The following is a 19,314-nucleotide window of genomic DNA, read 5'->3' on the forward strand; positions in this document are numbered from 1 at the left end:
GTGGCTGGCTTCCCTTGTTGCCGAGCACAGGCTCTAGGAGTGCAGGCTTCAGCAGCTGCAGCATGTGGGCTCAGTAGGTGTGGTGCACAAGTTAACTGTTCTATGACATGCAGAATTTTCCCGAACCAGGGATCAAACCGGTGTCCCCTGCATTGGCAGGCAGATTCTCATCCACTGTACCATCTGGGAAGTCCTTGTGTTTACTCTTTTAATCTTGGATTCAACAAAATGAAAATTTGAGGAATGTAATTAAAGTCCCTTTCTCTAATCATTTTACCACCTAAAATATTCCGCCAAACTCAAGATTGACTCACTTCTCTGGAAGAAGTATGTGGATACATTTAGTTGACACAGGAAAGGTTTAATCAATGAGCTAGACACCGGGCTTGTTCAACCGCTCACTCGTGTCTGACTCTGCAACCCCATGCACTGCAGCATGCCAGGTTCCCCTGTCCTTCACCATCTCCCAGAATTTGCTCAAATTCATGTCCATTGAGTTGGTGGTGCCATCCAACCATCTCATCCTCTGTCATCCCCTTCTCCTCCTGCCTTCAATCTTTCCCAGCATCAGGGTCTTTTCCAGTGAGTCAGTTCTTTGCATCAGGTGGCCAAAGTATTGGGAGTTTCAGCTTTGCATCAGCCTTTCCAATGAATACTCAGGGTTGATTTCCTTTAGGATGGACTGGTTTGATCTCTCTGCAGTCCAAGACTCTCAAGAGTCTTCTCCAACACCACAGTTCAAAAGCGTCAATTCTTCGATGCTCAGCCTTCTTTATGGTCCAACTCTCATATCCACACATGACTACTGGAAAAACCATAGCTTTGACTAGGCGGACTTTTGTTGGCAAAGTAATGTTTCTGCTTTTTAATGCTGTCTAGGTTGGTCAAAGCTTCTCTTCCAAGGAGCAAGCACCTTTTAATCTCATGGCTGCAGTCACTGTCTGCAGTAATTTTGTAGCCTAAGAGAATAAAGTCTCTCACTATTTCCATTTTTTCCCCATCTGTTTGCCATGAAGTGATGGGACTGGATGCCATGATCTTAGTTTTTTGCATGGTGAGCTTTAAGCCAATTTTTCACTCTCCTCTTTCACGTTCATCAAGAGGCTCTTTAACTCCTCTTCCCTTTCTGCAAGAGTGGTGTTATCTGCATATTTGAGGTTACTGATATGTCTCTGAGCAATCTTGATTCCAGCTTGTACTGGAATTAACTTGGTCTTAAGTTCTATACACTGAAGGTGGAAGTAACTTTCTTAATTCAAATATACTGTCATCTCTAAATGAAGTCAGGCGGAAAGAAAGCAGCACTTAAGCTCTAGATTGTTTACCCCTCTGACACTTCACTGAATAAGTAAGAAAAATGAACATCCCTTTCTAAGGATCTTTGGAAAGTCAAAGATTTCGACAGAATGTGAAAACATAGGTTTAGATATCTGGTGAAAAACCACATAAAAAGTTACAAATGTGGACTACAAAACAAAAGGAATGTGATTAATATTTTAACAAACATATTCTAATTGACATGATCAAATAAGCAATAGGACCTTCTCAAGGCTTTATATACAACTTATGAAACTGCACACATTTTGTGAAAATATCATCATTAACCAAAATATTTTTAGTGCTCCTCTTTTGGAATTTCCACTAGAGTTTTGGCATATTCTTCTGAAAAACTGTTCATTTGATAAACATTGACTCATCACCTCGTTTATGCTCTAACTCTGTACTGGTAACAAATGTTTGGCATCTGAGGGTAGATAGACTCTTTGAAAATAACTATCCCAGATCATCCTGGGCTAACTTAGGTGATTAGGTTAATTAATATAATTATTATGATTTTTAAAAATGAAATGTTAGAACCTTAAATGCATGTTGCTAAAATCAAACAAGCCAGTCTGAAAAGGCTGCATAGTGGGATTCCAATCATATGACATTTGGATTAGGCAAAACTATAGAGAAAGTGGATAGATCAGTGGTTGCCAGGGAAGAGGAGGAGGTGAAGCATAGGGAATTTGGGGGGCAGTAAACTACTCCCTATGATACTGCAATGGTAGATACACGATATTACACATTCAATGATCTCTCTCTCTCTATATATATATATATAAAAGCTGTATAACAAAGAGTGAACAGTAACGTAAACTGTGGATTTAATATTGGCTCATCAACATTGGTTCACCAATTGTAACAAATGTACCACACCAATGCAAGACGTTAATAATAGGGAAAACCAGGCAGTAAGGGAGACTATGAGAATTCTCTACTTTCTACTCAATTTCTCTACAAACTAAAGCAGCTTTAACAGTCTATTACAGGCATACCTCATTTTACTGTGTTTTGCTTTGCCTCACTTTGCAAACACTGCATTTTCTTGCACCAACCCTGAGTTGAGCAAGTCTTTCAGAACCATTTTTTCCAATAGCATTTGCTCACTTCCTATCTCTGTGTCAGATTTTGGAAATTCTCACAATAGTTTAAACTTACTCATTATTGTTGTTATAATCTGTGATCAATGATCTTTAATGTTTTGGGATCCATGGAGTCACAAAGAGTTGGACACAACTGAGCAACTGAACAAAAATAAAACTGCAATCATATAAGACAACGAACTTTGATAAATGCTGTGTGTTTTGACTGCTCCACCAACCAGCACGTCCCCTATCTCTCGCCCTCTCCTCAGGCTTCCCTATTCCCTGAGATACAATACTGAAATCAAGCCAATTAATAACCCTACAATGGTTTCTAAGTGTTTAAGTAAAACGAATAGTCCCAAGCCTCTCATTTTAAACTAAACGCTAGGAAGGATTAAGCTTACTGAGAAAGACATGTTGAAAGCCAAGACAAGCTTAAAGGTAGCCTTCTGCTAGACAGTCAGCCAACTTGTGAATGCAAAGGAAAACTTCTTGAAGGAAATTAACAGTGCTATTCAAGTGAACTGAATGATTAGAAAACAAAACAGCCCTATTGCTAACACAGAGAAAGTTTTAGTGGTCTGGATAGATCAAACCAGGCCACAATATTTCATTAATCTAAACCCTAATCCAAAACAAGGCTCTAACTCTTTTCAATTCTATGAAGGCTGAGAGAGGCGAGGAAACTGCAGAAGGCAAGTTTAAAGCTAGCACAGGATGGCTGATGAAGTTGAAGCAAGCAAGCCATCTCTAACATAAAAGGATAAGGTGAAGGAATAAGTGCTAACTTAGAAGCTGCAGCAGTTTATTCAGAAGATCTACCTAAGTTCATTAATGAAGGTAGCTATGCTGAACAACAGATTTTCAATGAAGGAAAAAAAGTAACCTTATTCTGGAAGAAGATGCCATTAAGGACTTTCACAATCAGAAGTAAGAGGTCAATGCCTGGTCTCAAAGGACAGGCTGACTCTCTTGTCAGTTGGGAGCTTATACAGACTGAAGTTAAAACCAGCGTTCACTTACCATTCTGAAAATCCTAGGGCCCTTGGGCTCTATAAAAGGAACAACAAAACCTGGATAACAGCACATGTATTTACAACATGGTTAGCCCACTGTTGAGACCTACTGCTCAGAAAAGAAGATTCCTTTCAAAATATGACTGCTCACTGACAAGGCACCTGGTCACCCAAGGGCTCTGATGGAGATGGACAATGAGATTTATTTTATTTTCATGCCTGCCAATACAACATTCATTCTGCAACCCAAGGAGCAAGGACTAATAGCTACCATAAGACAGTGATTCCTCCGATAGGTCTGGGCAGCCAAGTGCACACTGAAAATCTCTGGAAAGGAGTCATTATATAGATGCTATTTAAAACATTCGTGATTTACGAGAAGAGGTCAAAATACCAGCATTAACAGGAATTTGGAAGAAGTTGATGCCAACCCCCATGGGAGATTTCAGTGGAGAAAGTAACGGCAGATGTGGTGAAAAGAGCAAGAGAACTAGAATCAGAAGTAAAACCTGAAGATGTGACTGAGTTCCTGCTAATTCATGATAAAACTTGGAATGGATAAGGAGTTGCTTCTTATGTATGAGTAAAGAAAAGTGGTTTCTTGGGGTGGAATCTACTCCTGGTGAAGATGCTGTGCAGACTGTTGAAATGACAGCAAAGGATTTAGAATATTACATAAACTTAGCTGATAAAGCAGTGGCAGGGTTTGAAAAGATTTACTCCAACTTTGAAAGAAATTCTGTGGGTAAAATGCTATCAAACAGCATTGCATGCTACAGAGAAAGCATTAGTCAAAGGAAGAGTTAACTGATGGGGCAAACTTCACTGTCTTGTTTTAAGAAATTGCCAGTTACCATAATCTGCAGAAACTACCACCCTGATCATTCAGCAGGCATCAATACTGAGGCAAGACGCTCCACCAACAAAAAAACCACCACGACTTGCTGGAAGCTCAGATGGTTAGCATTTTTCAGCAATAAGTAATTCTTTAATTATGGTATGTACATTTTTAAAGATATAATGCTAAGAAACTATAGTATTCCTATAGTGTACTCATAACTTTTACATGCACTAAGAAACCAAAAAATTCATGTGATTTGCTTCACTGCAATGTTAATTATGGAGATCTAGAACAAAATCTGAAGAATGCCTGTAACTGAAAAAGAAGAAGTATTACTATGAATAAACTTCAGTGCTTCAAATGATCTACAGAGTAGAGCTTTGAAGGCAACATCCAAGTACCCACTATAACATCTGTATCCTTCTACTCTGTGTGTTTGAAAGTAGAGACACATTTTCTAACATAAAGCCTTTATCCCAGGAAATCCCTGGTAGTCCAGTGGTTAGAACTCAGTGCTCTCGCCGCCAGGTCCTGTCTTCTAATCCTGGCTGGAGAACTAAGATACTGCAAGCTGCAAGGCACAGCCAATAAATAAACAAAGCAAGCCTCTATCCCAAGGGCCGCTAATTCCCACCTTTCGACCATAGCGCACTCTGCCCTCTCTCAATCTGAAGTATGATTCTCCTTTTTATCTGCCCATTTCTAATCAGTCCTTCAAGACCAACGCAAACCTCATACACCCTCAATGAAATTTTCTGGACTATTCAGTCCTCTTTGGGAACTCTCACTTCTCTATTACTAACAGGATGGCACAATATTTAACATCTTATTATATACATTTTAAATGTTTCAAAATTATCTCATATAACCTTATTCCTCTAGATTAGATTTCAAATTCTCAAGGAATTAAGAGTTTGTCCAAATCCTAGCAATGCTGAGAACGGAACAGATATAGCAACACAAATGCCCAAAGGCCAAGTTCAGTGTCTAACAGATAATCTGTACTAAGAAGGAAGTGAAATGTGTTGCAGCTTTACTGAAACATCTAAATTATTAAATATTCTGTAGCCACCAAGAATCACAACACAGTTACAAATTCACTGACATATGATCTAAGAGAGGCTTCAGAGCAACTAAGCCTAGTGAACCACAACTACGGAGCCTGTGCTCCAGAGCCCACGTGCCACACCTACTAAAGCCTAGGCGCCCCAGAGACCATGCTCTGCAACAGAAGCAATCGTAGTGAGAAGCCGGCACACCATAATGAAGAGTAGCCTCTACTCAGCACAACTAGAGGGAAACCTGCACAGCAACAAAGACCCACCACAGCCAAAAATAAATAAATAAAAAGAAGAAAAAATATACTGATAAGAAAAAGGTTATAATATTTGTACAATGACTAAATTTCTGGATTTAGATATTTATTTTAGGTGTATGTACAAAAATATCCTCAGGAATTGTATATTAAAACTATAAAGTAATAGCTGTCATTGGATAGTGGAAATTACGTTTATAAAACCAAAAAATATGCAGCAGTTAACTTCTTTGCTTTCAAAAAGAATTTAAAAGGGAATAATAATATTTATGATATAAAATTTAAAGGTTATAAAAATGTATATAGGTTATAATCCCAATTAATAAAAATAAAAATGAAAGAATATATGTCAAATTGATAATAGTAATCTATAGCTGATGCTTGCACAATCCTATTTTGGCTGTTTAATTTCAAATTTTATATAATACAAAGATATTACCTTTAAATTATCAAATATAAATACTCCTAAAATGTGATTTAGAGAAGCACTTCCTCAAAGTAAGAGAAGGCAGAAGGAAGGGAGAAAGGGAACATCTGTAGAGCTAAGAAAATAATAAGCAGTAAAGAGACAAAGGTGATGCCCGTCCTTTAGCACCTGTATTCCAAGCATCTATATCCCAAGATGAACTAAAAAAGAATCTGGGAATGGAAATTAAAACCTGCTTTTACAAGAAATACAAGGTAAAATCTAAACCAAGGGATCGTATTAAGGTATAAACCTCCCCATAATTACACTCAGAACATACTCTGACAATTTAATGTCACCAGAGCATCCATCTTCACTCTATCCTGCTCCACAAAGGTGTCCCCAAATCTATTTTCAGTACAGAATTATTATTGTAATAGTCACTTGGTATAACTTTGCTTAGAGCCTATCCTCTCATTTTTTTAAACCCATGTGAAAATATGGATTTAATTATTCTATTATATGTATATTATTTTTATAGGATTTTATATTGTTTACCATGCTTGAATAGGTACCTGTCTCTGAACAAGAAAATTTCCCTAACAACTGCAAATTATGCAGGCAAAACTTATTCCAGAAGCAGTCAGACTTATTGTATAAATAGATATGGACAAAGGAAGGAAATGCCCAGCCAACAATACTAACAAAGAACAGCAGAATAAAGTCTAAATTCCCTGGCATGACAGTCAGATCTATCACAATTGGTCCATATCATTCTTACTGAGTGTTCTCCACTCACTCCCAACCATGAATTCGCTGCACATCAGTATTTCCTCAGTTAGAACATATCCCTCCCCCTTTCCAACAATGATAACCAACGTGTGGGCCCTGGCACCTAAACAAATGTGGAGTCATATCCAAGTTTGCCAGTATAACCTTTGGGCAAGTCACAACTTCTCTGAGGCTGAACTTCCTCATCTTGTAAAATGAGGGAAAAAAAAATTTTTTTTTGTTTAAATCTATGTTGTGAGCTAATGCGAAGATGAGGAAATAATGCATAGAAAGCCCCCAGCACAGTGCTGGGCACACAGTACACACACAATATAATGCTATTATCTCCTGGTTCTGGGCCTTCCTTTATCCGGAATGTTCGTGTGTCCCCTCTGCACCTGGGAAGTCCTCATTAGTCAAGCCACCATATATAAAGTCCTCCCTGACTCCCTTATAGAACTGGTGGCTCCCTTTTCTGAGCTAGTTCAATACTTCGTTCTTTTCCCCATCATAGTTTTTATAACATCAAATTTATGATTATCTGCTACAGACTGAGTGAGTGTACTTCCCCAACATCCCTATGTGGCGGGGGGGACCATCAACTCCAATGTGATATTAGAAGATGGGGCCTTGGGGAGGAGATTAGGTCACAAGGCTAGAGTCCTCGTGGATGGGGTTAGTGTTCAGATAAGAAAGACCCCAGAGATCTCTCTCATCCTCTTCCATCGTGTGAGGACAAGTGAACTAGAAAGCAGGCTCTCAACAATGCAGATTCTGCTGCAGCCTTGATTTTGGACTCACAGCCTCCAGAAAAATAAACTTCTATTGTCTATAAACCACCCAGTCTATGATACTCTTGTGATAGCTGCCTACACTAAGACAGTATTTTTTTTCAATCCCCAAGAGAAGTTCCTTAAAGATGGGTGATAATGGATAACGTGACTCACTGTATCAGCTAGCACTGTGCCTGGGGCACAGAGAAGGCTGGCCAATATTTTTGAGTAAACCAACTGAAAAAGAACCTCCAAAAGTGCTGCAGCCCCCAAGGGAGAGGAGTGACAAAGGCAAATGCTTAAGAAAGGCTGCTGCTTCAGTTGTGACTCTGCGACCTCTGCTCGCCGTCCCTGGGATTCTCCAGGCAAGAACACTGGAGTGGGTGGCCATTTCCTTCTCAAATGCAGGAAAGTGAAAAGCGAAAGTGAAGTCTCTCAGTCGTGTCCGACTCTTCACGACCCCATGGACTGCAGCCCACCAGGCTCCTCCGTCCATGGGATTTTCCAGGCAAGAGTACTGGAGTGGGGTGCCATTGCCTTCTCCGAAAGAAAGGTTAGGTAGCATGAAAATAGAAAAGAAGCTGTCACGTTTGGCAATTATGAGGCTACAAGCAAACTTGGCAAAATCAATTTTTAAAAAGTAGTGAGACTGAGCAGTGAAATGGGAGTTGGCAGGTGAAAACAAGGCCTTTAAGTTGAGCAATTAAGGAAGGAAAAGTAAGTTGAAAGGTGAAGGAGAATTAAGGGAACATTCCTTAATGGCAAGATGAGAGAGAGAGGTTGAGTATTTAAGAAGAAGGAATAAAATCAGCAAGATTCTCAATAGTAATCAGGATAGAGCTGAAAGGCAGGCGGGAGAGAGCAACACTCAGCTGGAATTAAGACTGAGGCTGACAGACAATCTCAGTTTCAGGAGTAGTCTGGCAATACCAAATACTTTTCTGTATGGAACAGATGATCTCTAAAGACTTTTCCAGTTCAAAACATCCCAATTATGTAATTTTCAAATGCCAATAAAACAATTTCAAATGCCTCTAAAATCCATCCAACTGTTTTCCTTTCCTACTACCTCTATCCTAGCAATCAGTATCATTACAAACTCTTAAACAAGCATTCTCAGTTCTAGACCTTTCTCTACCTCATTACTTGGACTTTACATATTAGGTTACCGGATTTATAGTTACGCACTTCCCAAGTGGTGCAGTGGCAAAGAAACTGCCTGCCAATGCAGGAGATTCAAGAGACATGGGTTTGATCCCTGGGTCAAGATCTCTTGAAGGAGGAAATGGCGATCCACTCCAGTAGTCTTGCCTAGAAAATTCCATGGACAGAGGAGTTTGGCAGGCTACAGTCCATGGGGTTGCAAAGAGTCAGACACTGAGCTCACACACATACACACATGCATACAGATACAGACAGACACACAGATGTACATGTATGGGCATACAGACACACACACACCACATACTGTAACACTTGCTTAGAAAATTCAATTTGCTCCTAAGCAACTAGTATGTTACGGAACAAGTTGAGCATAACCCAAATTTCACATTTGCTTCTGTGCAACTGCAAGAAACACTAGCTAAGTAGAGAAAACACAACTCGGCTGCAAAGAAACTCACAAAATACACACCACAAACTTCCACCATGCAGCTAGGTTCACTGCATGTGTTGTGAGCCATGCTCATCCGAATCTGGTGTTACAATTTCAATTCAACTTCAGATGACCCTTCTTCCACCACTTCACAAATCGCAACCCTTTTGAGACCCACTTCTATAAGCAAATTCCAGTGCTTTTACAAAGTCATGTCATATTAATTTGAGTACTTTTATATTTCTTAACCATTTAACATGCATAAAATTGCACTAGTCCTTACAAGGTTTCTGTCTTTTCACATGTCACTGACAAAGTTTTTGAGTGTTATTCCCCTAAACTCCATTTTTCCATATGCCCTATGGTTTTTAATCATGTGACTTCATACCATGTTGAGTTTTATGAACTTATAGGCTGAGCTACAGCTTACACGCACTTGTAATTACTACAGTTCTACTCAATTTCCCACCAAAATCAAAGGCAATAGAGATTAAAAAAAAATCTCTGGGCATCCTTCACAATTACCTGAGGGTGCCCATACCTATAAGATGCTTTGAATGACCCAAACACTTTTCTTGAATGGTTCAGGAAACACAATACATGAAAAGAAATAAATAGCTGTTTAACAGTAGGGTCTTTTCCCAATAAAGCAATGCTTCAATATTTTAGTATCAAATAACACAAACATATCCGTTCCTAAAGACAGAAGTACCTTGGTGGTTGTCTGAGGCTGGAAGGAGCGTAGAATGGAGAGTTATTGTTAAGTATACAGTTTCAATTTTATAAGATGAAAGAGTTATGGGGATGGCTAGTGGTAATTTCTACACAACAATCTGAATGTATTTAATAGCACTGAATAAAAATGATTTAAGATCTTATGTATAGTATTTTACCACAATTTTTTTAAAAATCCATCCTTATTTTTGAAGAATAACACCATAAAATGAAAGACTAAATATACACACAAATCTGTATAGTGTGGTTCCATTTTTTATGGAGACAAAAGATTAGAAACAAATAAAATGTATAAGATAAGAGGTGATAGGTTTCACTATCTTCTTTTGTATTTACACAGGAGAACTACAAAGAACACATTACTTTTTCAACACAGTTTTTACCAGCAGGAGAAAAAAAAATAAATTTATACAAATTTGGTTTGGATCAACTTTTGCTTGCATTACAGAATATCAAGAAGTCTTGTCAAGAATTTGAGACTTAATGCAGCTTCTTTGACTATGTCAGCTAAAATATTTTTAATCATATTCCTCAAGCACCATCTTCTGAATGTTAATTTTGCTCTTCATAACTCAGATTTCCATTCTTTTTAAGTACTACTAAAAATATCCTGCAAAGAATTCCAAAAGTAATAGAAAAACCATTTCATACTTTATATAACCTGTAAATTTCTCAAACATGCCCACAAATTTGCTGAATATTAAAAGGTATCTTTTAAAGTTAATTTTATTAATGTTTTCAACTGTATTTCAAACTGATATTATTCTTATTTATCTTATTCAGTTAGTCTCTTACAATTAAAAAAAAAAGTCTGCAAACAAAATTTAGCTGTCACAGTACTGTAATCTACAACATAAGTCCTCTCCTACCTGCTCATTTCAGCAAAACTCTAAAAAACATTCACTTTCAGAATACAACAGCCCTTTTTCTTTAAATTCAACTTATAAAGCAAATAAAACTATTATTGAAAAACATTGTAACCCATACAACTCTGGTGAAGGAAATTTCTAAAGACTACCACCAAATAAATATTTATTAACCAATTCATATGCTAAGTTTCTAACTCACTGGAGCTGTTTTTACCCTTTAAGTAAATAATTTTACTGGTTTTAAAAATTAAATGTTCCTCTAACTTCATTCTGACATGGAGCCTGGTATATTTGTAAGTAACCTAAAGAGACTGTAATACATGGCTGATGCTCAACTGTAACACCAGTCTGTATGCAGCTATAAACAAAAACGCATATGACTTACACCAAAAGCTGCCTCAGCAATACGCAAATATGTTAAGAATCAACTGGCTAGTTACAGATGCCAACAGGTCAAATATGTAATAGTAAACAAAAGGGAAAGACTTCACTTGAGAATATTTTAACCTGTTTCAAAGGTTTGAACTAATTATTAAACATTTACAAACATACACTTTCCCTTAATGAATACACCAAAGAAAAATGAGTGAACGTAAAGCTCAAATTACACATTAAGTATTAGAGGTTTTTTCTGTAGGCGAGGCTTCTTCAAGAAGCCAGGCAGACACAACATTTTGTCCTAAATATATGACATTATATAAATGTTTAAGAAACTTTCAATTTCCAAGTATCTCAAGTTGCCTCTGTTAAAATATCTATAAAGTTCTTAATTAAGTGGAAAAAGTAAAAATGTTTAACATCCCAGTAAGAAATTTCCATTAGACATCAACAACTACTTATCAATGTGTTATACCTACATAATAACTATGATTTATCATTTAGTCATCCTTAAGCTTTTTCAGAAATATTATCTCACAGGACTATTAAATGAATTAATAAAATAATCAGTATCAATTTCATTTTACAGATCAGTAAGCCAGTACAGAGCATTTAAGTCAGTTCTTGAACTTCAGTACAAGAATCACGTGAGCATATGTTAAAATGAAGTCTCAGGTAACTCTTCCCTGAGGTAGATCCCAGAAATTTGCATTTTAAATAAATAACATAGGTGATAATGGTACAGATACCCCCACCCACAGCCACATCTTTTAGGACTCTGACTTAAGTAATAAATGACTAAAGTTTAATCGCCTAAAATTCCATGTTTACTCTGAATCAAAGTTCCCAAATGTGTTTTTGCAGACCTCCATGAAAGACATGTAAAATTTTAAACAGTTGAAAATACTACATTCAGTTAAATTATGTACCTCTTATACTAAATTCTAGTAAAGAAAGTGGTAGTAGAGGTCTAAGTTTAAGAAATTAAAAACAGAAGATTCTACAATTTTATTTTCCTCTGTGAAATGCAGGGAAAGCAGATAGTATATTAATTTAATAACTTCTCCTATTGAATACTGCTGTACTTTACTGAGTAGGGAGCTAAAATCTACCACAAATACCACAGGTTCTATGAATAAAAAATTAAGATGAAAATGTAAAAGCACTTAGAGCACAACTTTGTGAACATACTAAAAACCACTGATGTACACTTTAAAAAGGTGAATTTCATGATATATAAATTATACTTCACTTTTTGAAAAGAAAAAAGTGTTGGAAAATTTCAAACTCTTAATATTTCCAGTAATTTTAAACTTCTAAGATGTCAGCACCACTATTAAAGAGCATAATTATTTTCTGACCCATATCACATGTGCTGTAAACCAGTGGAGAAATAATGAAGAGTGTTCGTAAGACCACTAGCTTGACAAAAATTTTAAATAAGAATTTTAATGCCACTGTTAATGTATTTATTTGCTCTTGAATTTTTCCAATAAAGTCCCACTTCATTTGTCTTTTGTAACATGGTCATTTTCAAATTCTACAGTAATTTATTCGCTTCTTATAAAATAATTTTTGTATTTCTTAAACTGGGTATATACTTATACAATACAGTGAAATATGATAAAATGGTTCTTAAGAACCAGGCTTTGAAGACCGATTCTCTTTTTCCCCTCAGGCAAGTAACTGGCCCTTTCTGTCCCATTTTCCCATAGGGTGGTAGTAAGAATTAAATGCACCAAAACATGTAAGATGCTTAAATCAGTGCCTGGGTCTTAATAAACATACCATATGTATCATCTGCTTTAATTACATAATTATTATTTTCATGGAAAAAGGCCTCTCAGCTTAGAAAACTCACTAAAAATTCTGATAATACTAAAATTTCAATTTATCAATGAGCTCAACATGTAGAAAGGCTAGGACTAAAATCTTATTAAGAAACCTCGGTATCTACCCTGTATCTACTCTATTCACCAGTCCAATTTTCTCCAACTCTGAATCACTATTAGTCCTTCCCCTGACTCATCACATTGAAAGGTAGAGAGTCTAGGATATAATGGGCATACCAAAAGGCATTTCTTAAGCTTCCTGGATTTATAAGACTTACTAAGTGGAGCTTGTCCTATATAATGGTCAATAAATATGCTGAATAATTGCGACTTAAATTGTGTTCACTTAGAAGAGTTTCTATATATCAAATGTTCCTTCAAACTATGGAGTAGGTGTTATAATCCCATCTTGACTGAAAAACAAGATATCACTTAAGTAAAATCAAAGATCCACGCTTTCTGACTGCTAGCCAAAAGCAGATTTGTATTTTGTTGATGATTCAGTGTTCAAAATTTTGCTAACCAAACTACAGACTACAGGGTTAAAAGCAAAATCTGAGCCTACAAATTTGACCTTAATTTCTATTCAATTTCATACTTTCACTGTTTTCCCCATTTATATGTTTAAATCATTTAAGATAAACCTCTAATAAAAAATTATTGAAAAAAATCTAGAGAAATAAGCTAAGTAATGCAAGATTTATTAACTCTTAAAAACTCCTTTTTCCCTAGACACAACACGTACACAAAAAACCAAAAACTTTTAAAATACTACTCTACCATTTATTCACTTCCCATGTGATCTTGAGTCATTTAAACTCTCTAAGCCTCCATTTTCTCCTTTGGAAATAAGGATGAAAACAGTAAGTATAACTACCATTGGGGATTGCTGTGAGCATTAATTAAGACAATACATAAAACACTTTAGCTGACCACAATGAAAACAGTTACGTTTCAATAAATTTTAACTTTTATATTTAAATCCAAACTTTAGTATCATTTGACCTCTACCTGAGACTTCCCAGGTGACGGAAGCGGTAAAGAACCTGCGTGCCAATGCAGGAGACATAAGAGACTGGGGTTCTATCCCTGGGTCAGGAAAATCCCCTGGAGGAGGAAATGGCAACCCACTCCACTATTCTTGCCTGGAGAATCCCATGGACAGATGAGCCTGGTGGGCTACAGTCCACCGAGTCGCAAAGAGTTTTCATGACTGAAAGCGACTTAGCATTAGATCTCTATCTATTGAAATGTTATATTTTCTATGAAAACCACCTTGTTTGTGTTAATCCATTCATGCACACCTACCCAATGGCAATAACCTCACAAGCACTCTGAAAACGTGGGTATAAGTGTCGTGGAAGCCTTCCCCAACTAACCCTCTTGAGTTAGGTACCCTGCTCAGTAAATAGCCTGTACTTAATAGTGTACTACTTAATACAGTTCCCTGTATTACTTAAGAACCCTCTTGTGGGCAAGGCCTGTGTCCTATTCATTTCTGCATTCCTAGAATGAAACCCAATAATTCTAAATCCTGACTCACATGGGGAGCTTATCAAAATATTAATACCTGGACCCATACCATCCCAGACCCATTAAATGCAAGGGGTCAAGGAGGAAGAAGGCAAATAATCAGCAAAGGGGAAGCATTTTTTAATATCCTCACACAGTGTTGATATGCTGCCACTTTGACATTTAAAAAACTATACATACAGGTATATATGCATTTATGTATGAATATATGTATAAACATATAAGTAAAGAAATGTCTCAGTTCAAGACCCTCAACCTCAACAGCTACTCTTAGCCCCATCCTCTTTCCTTTAAATAGACAAGTTTTAATTAACCATGCTGTGTTAAGTTGGCTTTTAAACTGTTAACTCAGTGTCTACTTAAGTTTCTTCATATAATTGTGCCTTCTTCCTAGATTACAGTCTTGCTACTTGAAAATATACACTGCCTTATTCTTGTTTTCTCCAGAGTGCTTATGACAGTGCCTTGAACAGAGACATGTAATAAATATGTGGCTAATCTAATAAATGTATAAAAAATAGCAGCAGTAAGTATGTTACATTCAAGTTATCCAATTCTGGCTAACAGAAAAGGCAAAAATTTAGAAAAACGTTTTTTTAAAAAAAACTCCTACTTAGTAAACAAGAGCAACTGAAGTTTATCTCATTAATGAGTATCTGTATATTTGCATTTATTATAGCCATCACATGCAGTATCCCCCCACCACCTACACGTCAAGATTCTGAACTGCTTCCTTACTAAAACTATCTTCCATTTGCTGGTATCATCTTTATCTGCTATCAGGTTCTTTTGTAACAATTTTATAGTTACTCTGTAATCAGTAAAATAAGTTAATGAAAGTCACAACAAATGTTTTACACAGATGCTTAACAAATACTTTTGAAGAAATTTAATGTTTATCAAACACTAAAACAGACTCTTTGCATAGAAGTTACATGCTAATCTACTAATATAAACTTGGTTGGGAATACTGCCTGAAAATAAGAGATTAGTCATTCAACACTATATATATATGTATATATATATAACTCTACTTTTGAATATTGACTGATGATCTTTTTATATTTTATAATATTATAAAATATTTTATAATATTTTTATGCCTGAAAATTTCGTAAAATATTATATGACTTTTAAAAATAGTAGTGCTAAACTGTATTATACAAGAAACTCCACAGCAACTGGTATTTACAATGTTGAAACTGCTAAGAGAAATAAATGGCACATGATTCACATAATGTGAAAGACTTTGTTTTTTAAAAAACTGAAAATATGGGGAGGAGGAACTCAAGAAATATGCCTGCTAATTAGATACTGTGGTAAAACCTTACCATGTTTTGTTGGGTCCTACAGCATGAAACAGATAGAGCCATAGTTACCACAAAAAGAAAGCAGTACTCAATTCCCTATTCAATAAAAAAGGTTCAAATTCCACAGACAAAAAAATGGTACCCTGGGTTGTTTGTTTTTAAGGAAGATTAAATTTAGGAGTTGCCAACACCCAAACAAAAAACATTCCAGAGTATCAGACTCAATTGTAACGGGGAGTCATCTACATTCTCAGCACTGTGTTCCCTTACCCAAAACACGAATATTAACAAAGGACGTTTCTTAGGACCTCACAAGATACATCATACTTATTTCTCCCAGTAAACATTACCCTTGTTAAAAAAACAAACACAAAAAGGTACTGAGAAATAACAATTTTAGCACAACCAGCCAGACAAAAAAATGAAGTTTTAACATCTGCCAAGAGATCTCCCAAAATAAGATCCCTGTCAAATGAACAATGAGGAAAAGGTTGGAAATGACAAATTATTTTATTTGGACCATCAGCTACATTTAAAAATAACGCTGAGGAATGTAACTTTTCCAAAGCCTTGTCTTCAGTTTCCCCTTAATCTTCATATTTTTAACTTAAAAAAACCCTAGAAATTTGATTACCACTCTCATGAATTCCTTTTAAAGCAATTTAATGAATAACAGATCTTTTGTGCAAGTAGCAAACCACAGAGGACAGTTTTGCTGGCTGATAAAAATCTTCCTGAAACATGCATAAAAATATACCCTTCAAAGACAAACTGATTTTCTAGGTATGGAAATCATATTGAGACTCAAAAATTTGGTATGTTTGATACACACCCTAACTTATTGCAGATGTTTTCATCTGAACCACAATTAAAGTTGGTGAATTCTTACTATTTACTTACTGTGTGTCAAAGTTGAATAAATTAGAAGGCCAGGAGAAAAAAAAAAAGTTAAAACCTTAGAGCCAATGAGCAAAAGATGTAACTACTTACGGTGAAACGGGATTGTTGAATCACTTCCCCAAGCCGGTGAGTTACTATTAAAGCAACTAAAAACTTGTTTACGATTGTTTTGCTGAGTAGAGAGAAGTGCTGTTATACCATAAGTAAAAAAGTTTCACCAGGCATTCTAATAGGAAGATGCTGCTGTTGCCCACAGAAATGTTTCTCAGACTGCTCAAAAATACCAAAAAAAAAAAAAAAAAAAAAATCAACCACCACTCCCCCTCCACCCCAGAAATTCCCAAACCTACCACAAATGTTTTTCAGAATACATAGGGTCAAATACTTCAACACATGGAGAAAGCAAAAGAACTGTGGGTTGCTACAGCGTTCCTATTGTCCAGAATACCACTCAGGAAAAAAGTGTGTGCGTGTGTGTGTGTGTCTGCGCGCGCGCGCTATTTCCAACAGCTGGTGTGTATATATGAAGTAGTACATATGCTTGGTTTGGATATACTTGTCTCGGGTCCATTGAAAGATAAAGCTGTCTGGGGTAGTGCTAAAGCCAAGTTTTCTTTACAGGTGCTATTAAACACTAAGAGGGAAGAAGAGATAAACGAGATCCGATAACTTAAGACCGACACCTGGGAAACTAAATAGAGTACGTCGTCATCACCATTCACCAATTTTTCTAACTGATCAAGCAGAAACGAGGTAGGCAAGTTCTGAAGCCCCATGCTATCCTTCCACCAGTGAAAAAAAGGCTCTGGTGTCTGAGATCTTAGCCAGGAAGCCTGAAAAGCACGTGTCCGACTCTGGGTTGGGGAACTTCCCAGGAAGCGTTTGTTGAGAGTAAAACTTCATCACCCCCTGCCTGCCTACTCAGAGAAAGGCTAAGAAATGCAGGCTCGAGGAGGAAAGCTCTGGGTCCCGGAGAGATGAGACCAGGAGGCGGCAGCCCTCCAGGGTCCGGCCGCGGCCCCGCCCGGCTCACCTCTGCGGCGGGGATGTTGACCACGCCGGTGGATCGCCGCTTCTCCCGCAGCTTCCTCTTCTCGATCTGTCCTTTGCCTTTCCTGGCGCTGGGGCCCGAGCTCTTGCCCTTCTCCGGGGCGCAGTCTCGCTCCTCCTCGCCGCCCCGGGCGGGCGCTGCCCCCGAAGTGGCGGCGGCGGCGGGGGGGGACTCGTCCTCCGGCCGCCGCGGGCCGGGGGCGGCGCGGCTCAGCGGCGCGGGGCCCACGGCGCAGTTCACGCCCCCGGGGCCGGGGGCGGCAGGTGCGCCGCCGGCGGGGCCGCCGCCCGGGAGGTTGTTGTTGAGCTCGTTGGCCGCCGCGGCGGCGGCCGAGGTGCCCAGGGCCCCCGGCGGGAGCTTGCCGGCCGCGTCGCCGGTCCCCCCGGCGGGGGCGGCCGGGCCCGGGGGATTCTGCTTGGCGCGCATCTTCTCGCGCTTCGCCTTCCACTCCTCCAGGAAGTCTGTGGTGCTGCCGCCGCCGCCGCCGGTCCGGTAGCCACCGGTCGCCATATTCCCAGCGGGGCCGGCCGGGCTCTCACCTCAGGCCGCCCGCCCCGACTCCGGCCGCCGCCGCCTCTTCCTTCCCGCCGCCCGGAGGAGGCGAGGGAACGACCCCCGGGCGCTGGGGCGGCCGCGCCTCCCGCCGGGACCGGCCGGTCTGCAGGGGAAACACAAAAGGGGGCGGGGAAGGGAAGCGTGAGGTCCTCGCCAGGCTCGAGGGTCTGCCCCGGGGCCGCGCCCCTCAGGGCCCTCCTCCCCGAGAGCGCCCCCACTCAGCCCCGCAGGCGAGGAGTCGCCGAGTCGCCGCCCCGCCGAGTTTCTCCGGCGCACCTACACGGCGGGGCCCGGACGGTCGCCGCCCCTGGAGGGGAAGAGGCAGGGTCCCCGTCTCCGGCGGTCGCGGGGGACCCGAGCCAGACCCGCCACCTGTCGGCCCGTCGCATCTCCAGCCCTCGCTCGGCTCCAGGGTGCCAGCCGCCAACACCCTCACCATCGCGGGGCGAGGCGCCGAGCCCCCTGACCGACCCGCGGAGGAGGCGGGACGTGTCCTGACCCAGCCGTCCAGCCGAGTCCAGGGGCACAGGTTCGCGTGGAGAGCGCGCAGTGCCCCGGAGGCCCCTTACCTGAGCGGAGTTGCGGGGGGGACGAGTTTCGGGGCTGGGAGCGGGCGCCCAGGTGAGCCGAAGCGGCCGCGCGCAAGAAGCCACCGCCAACTCGCCGTCCGGAGCCCGCGGTTCTCCCGGGCTGGGAGGGAGGGAAGGAGGAGGGAGGGGAAGGATCGGAGCCGAGCGACGCCGAAGCGCGGGCGGAAAGGACCGAGGCGGCGCGCGAGGGGCGCGGCGCGCGGCGGGGGGCTGTGCCCGCCGACGCCCCGCCCCCCGGCGCTCAGGTGCGCGACGCCGGGTCCGGCCCGCCGCCGCCAGCCCCGCGGACGCCGCGGCGACCGCGCAGTCCTGGGCGCGCAGCCGCGCGGTGTCCGGCCTCCGGGCGACTCCGACTCTGGAGCGCGAAAGGCCCTGCACGCCGTTCTCCGCCTCTCCTGTCTCCCACCACTCTTCCTTTTAAGTACAAGACATACTCT

At 40.1% G+C, this 19,314-nt stretch overlaps 1 protein-coding gene across 1 annotated transcript in view; it reads right to left on the reverse strand.

The window, feature by feature from the left end:
* PAWR (pro-apoptotic WT1 regulator) overlaps positions 1 to 18,242 on the reverse strand; it is a 110,404-nt gene extending 92,162 nt beyond the window's left edge. The window contains exon 1 of the mRNA XM_052641173.1: positions 17,715 to 18,242. Coding sequence (XP_052497133.1) covers positions 17,715 to 18,242 — 528 coding nt within the window. The remainder of the gene's footprint in view (positions 1 to 17,714) is intronic.
* Between the last annotated feature and the right edge of the window lie 1,072 nt (positions 18,243 to 19,314).

Source organism: Budorcas taxicolor, chromosome 5, assembly GCF_023091745.1.
Source record: "Budorcas taxicolor isolate Tak-1 chromosome 5, Takin1.1, whole genome shotgun sequence".
Classification (NCBI taxonomy): domain Eukaryota; kingdom Metazoa; phylum Chordata; class Mammalia; order Artiodactyla; family Bovidae; genus Budorcas; species Budorcas taxicolor.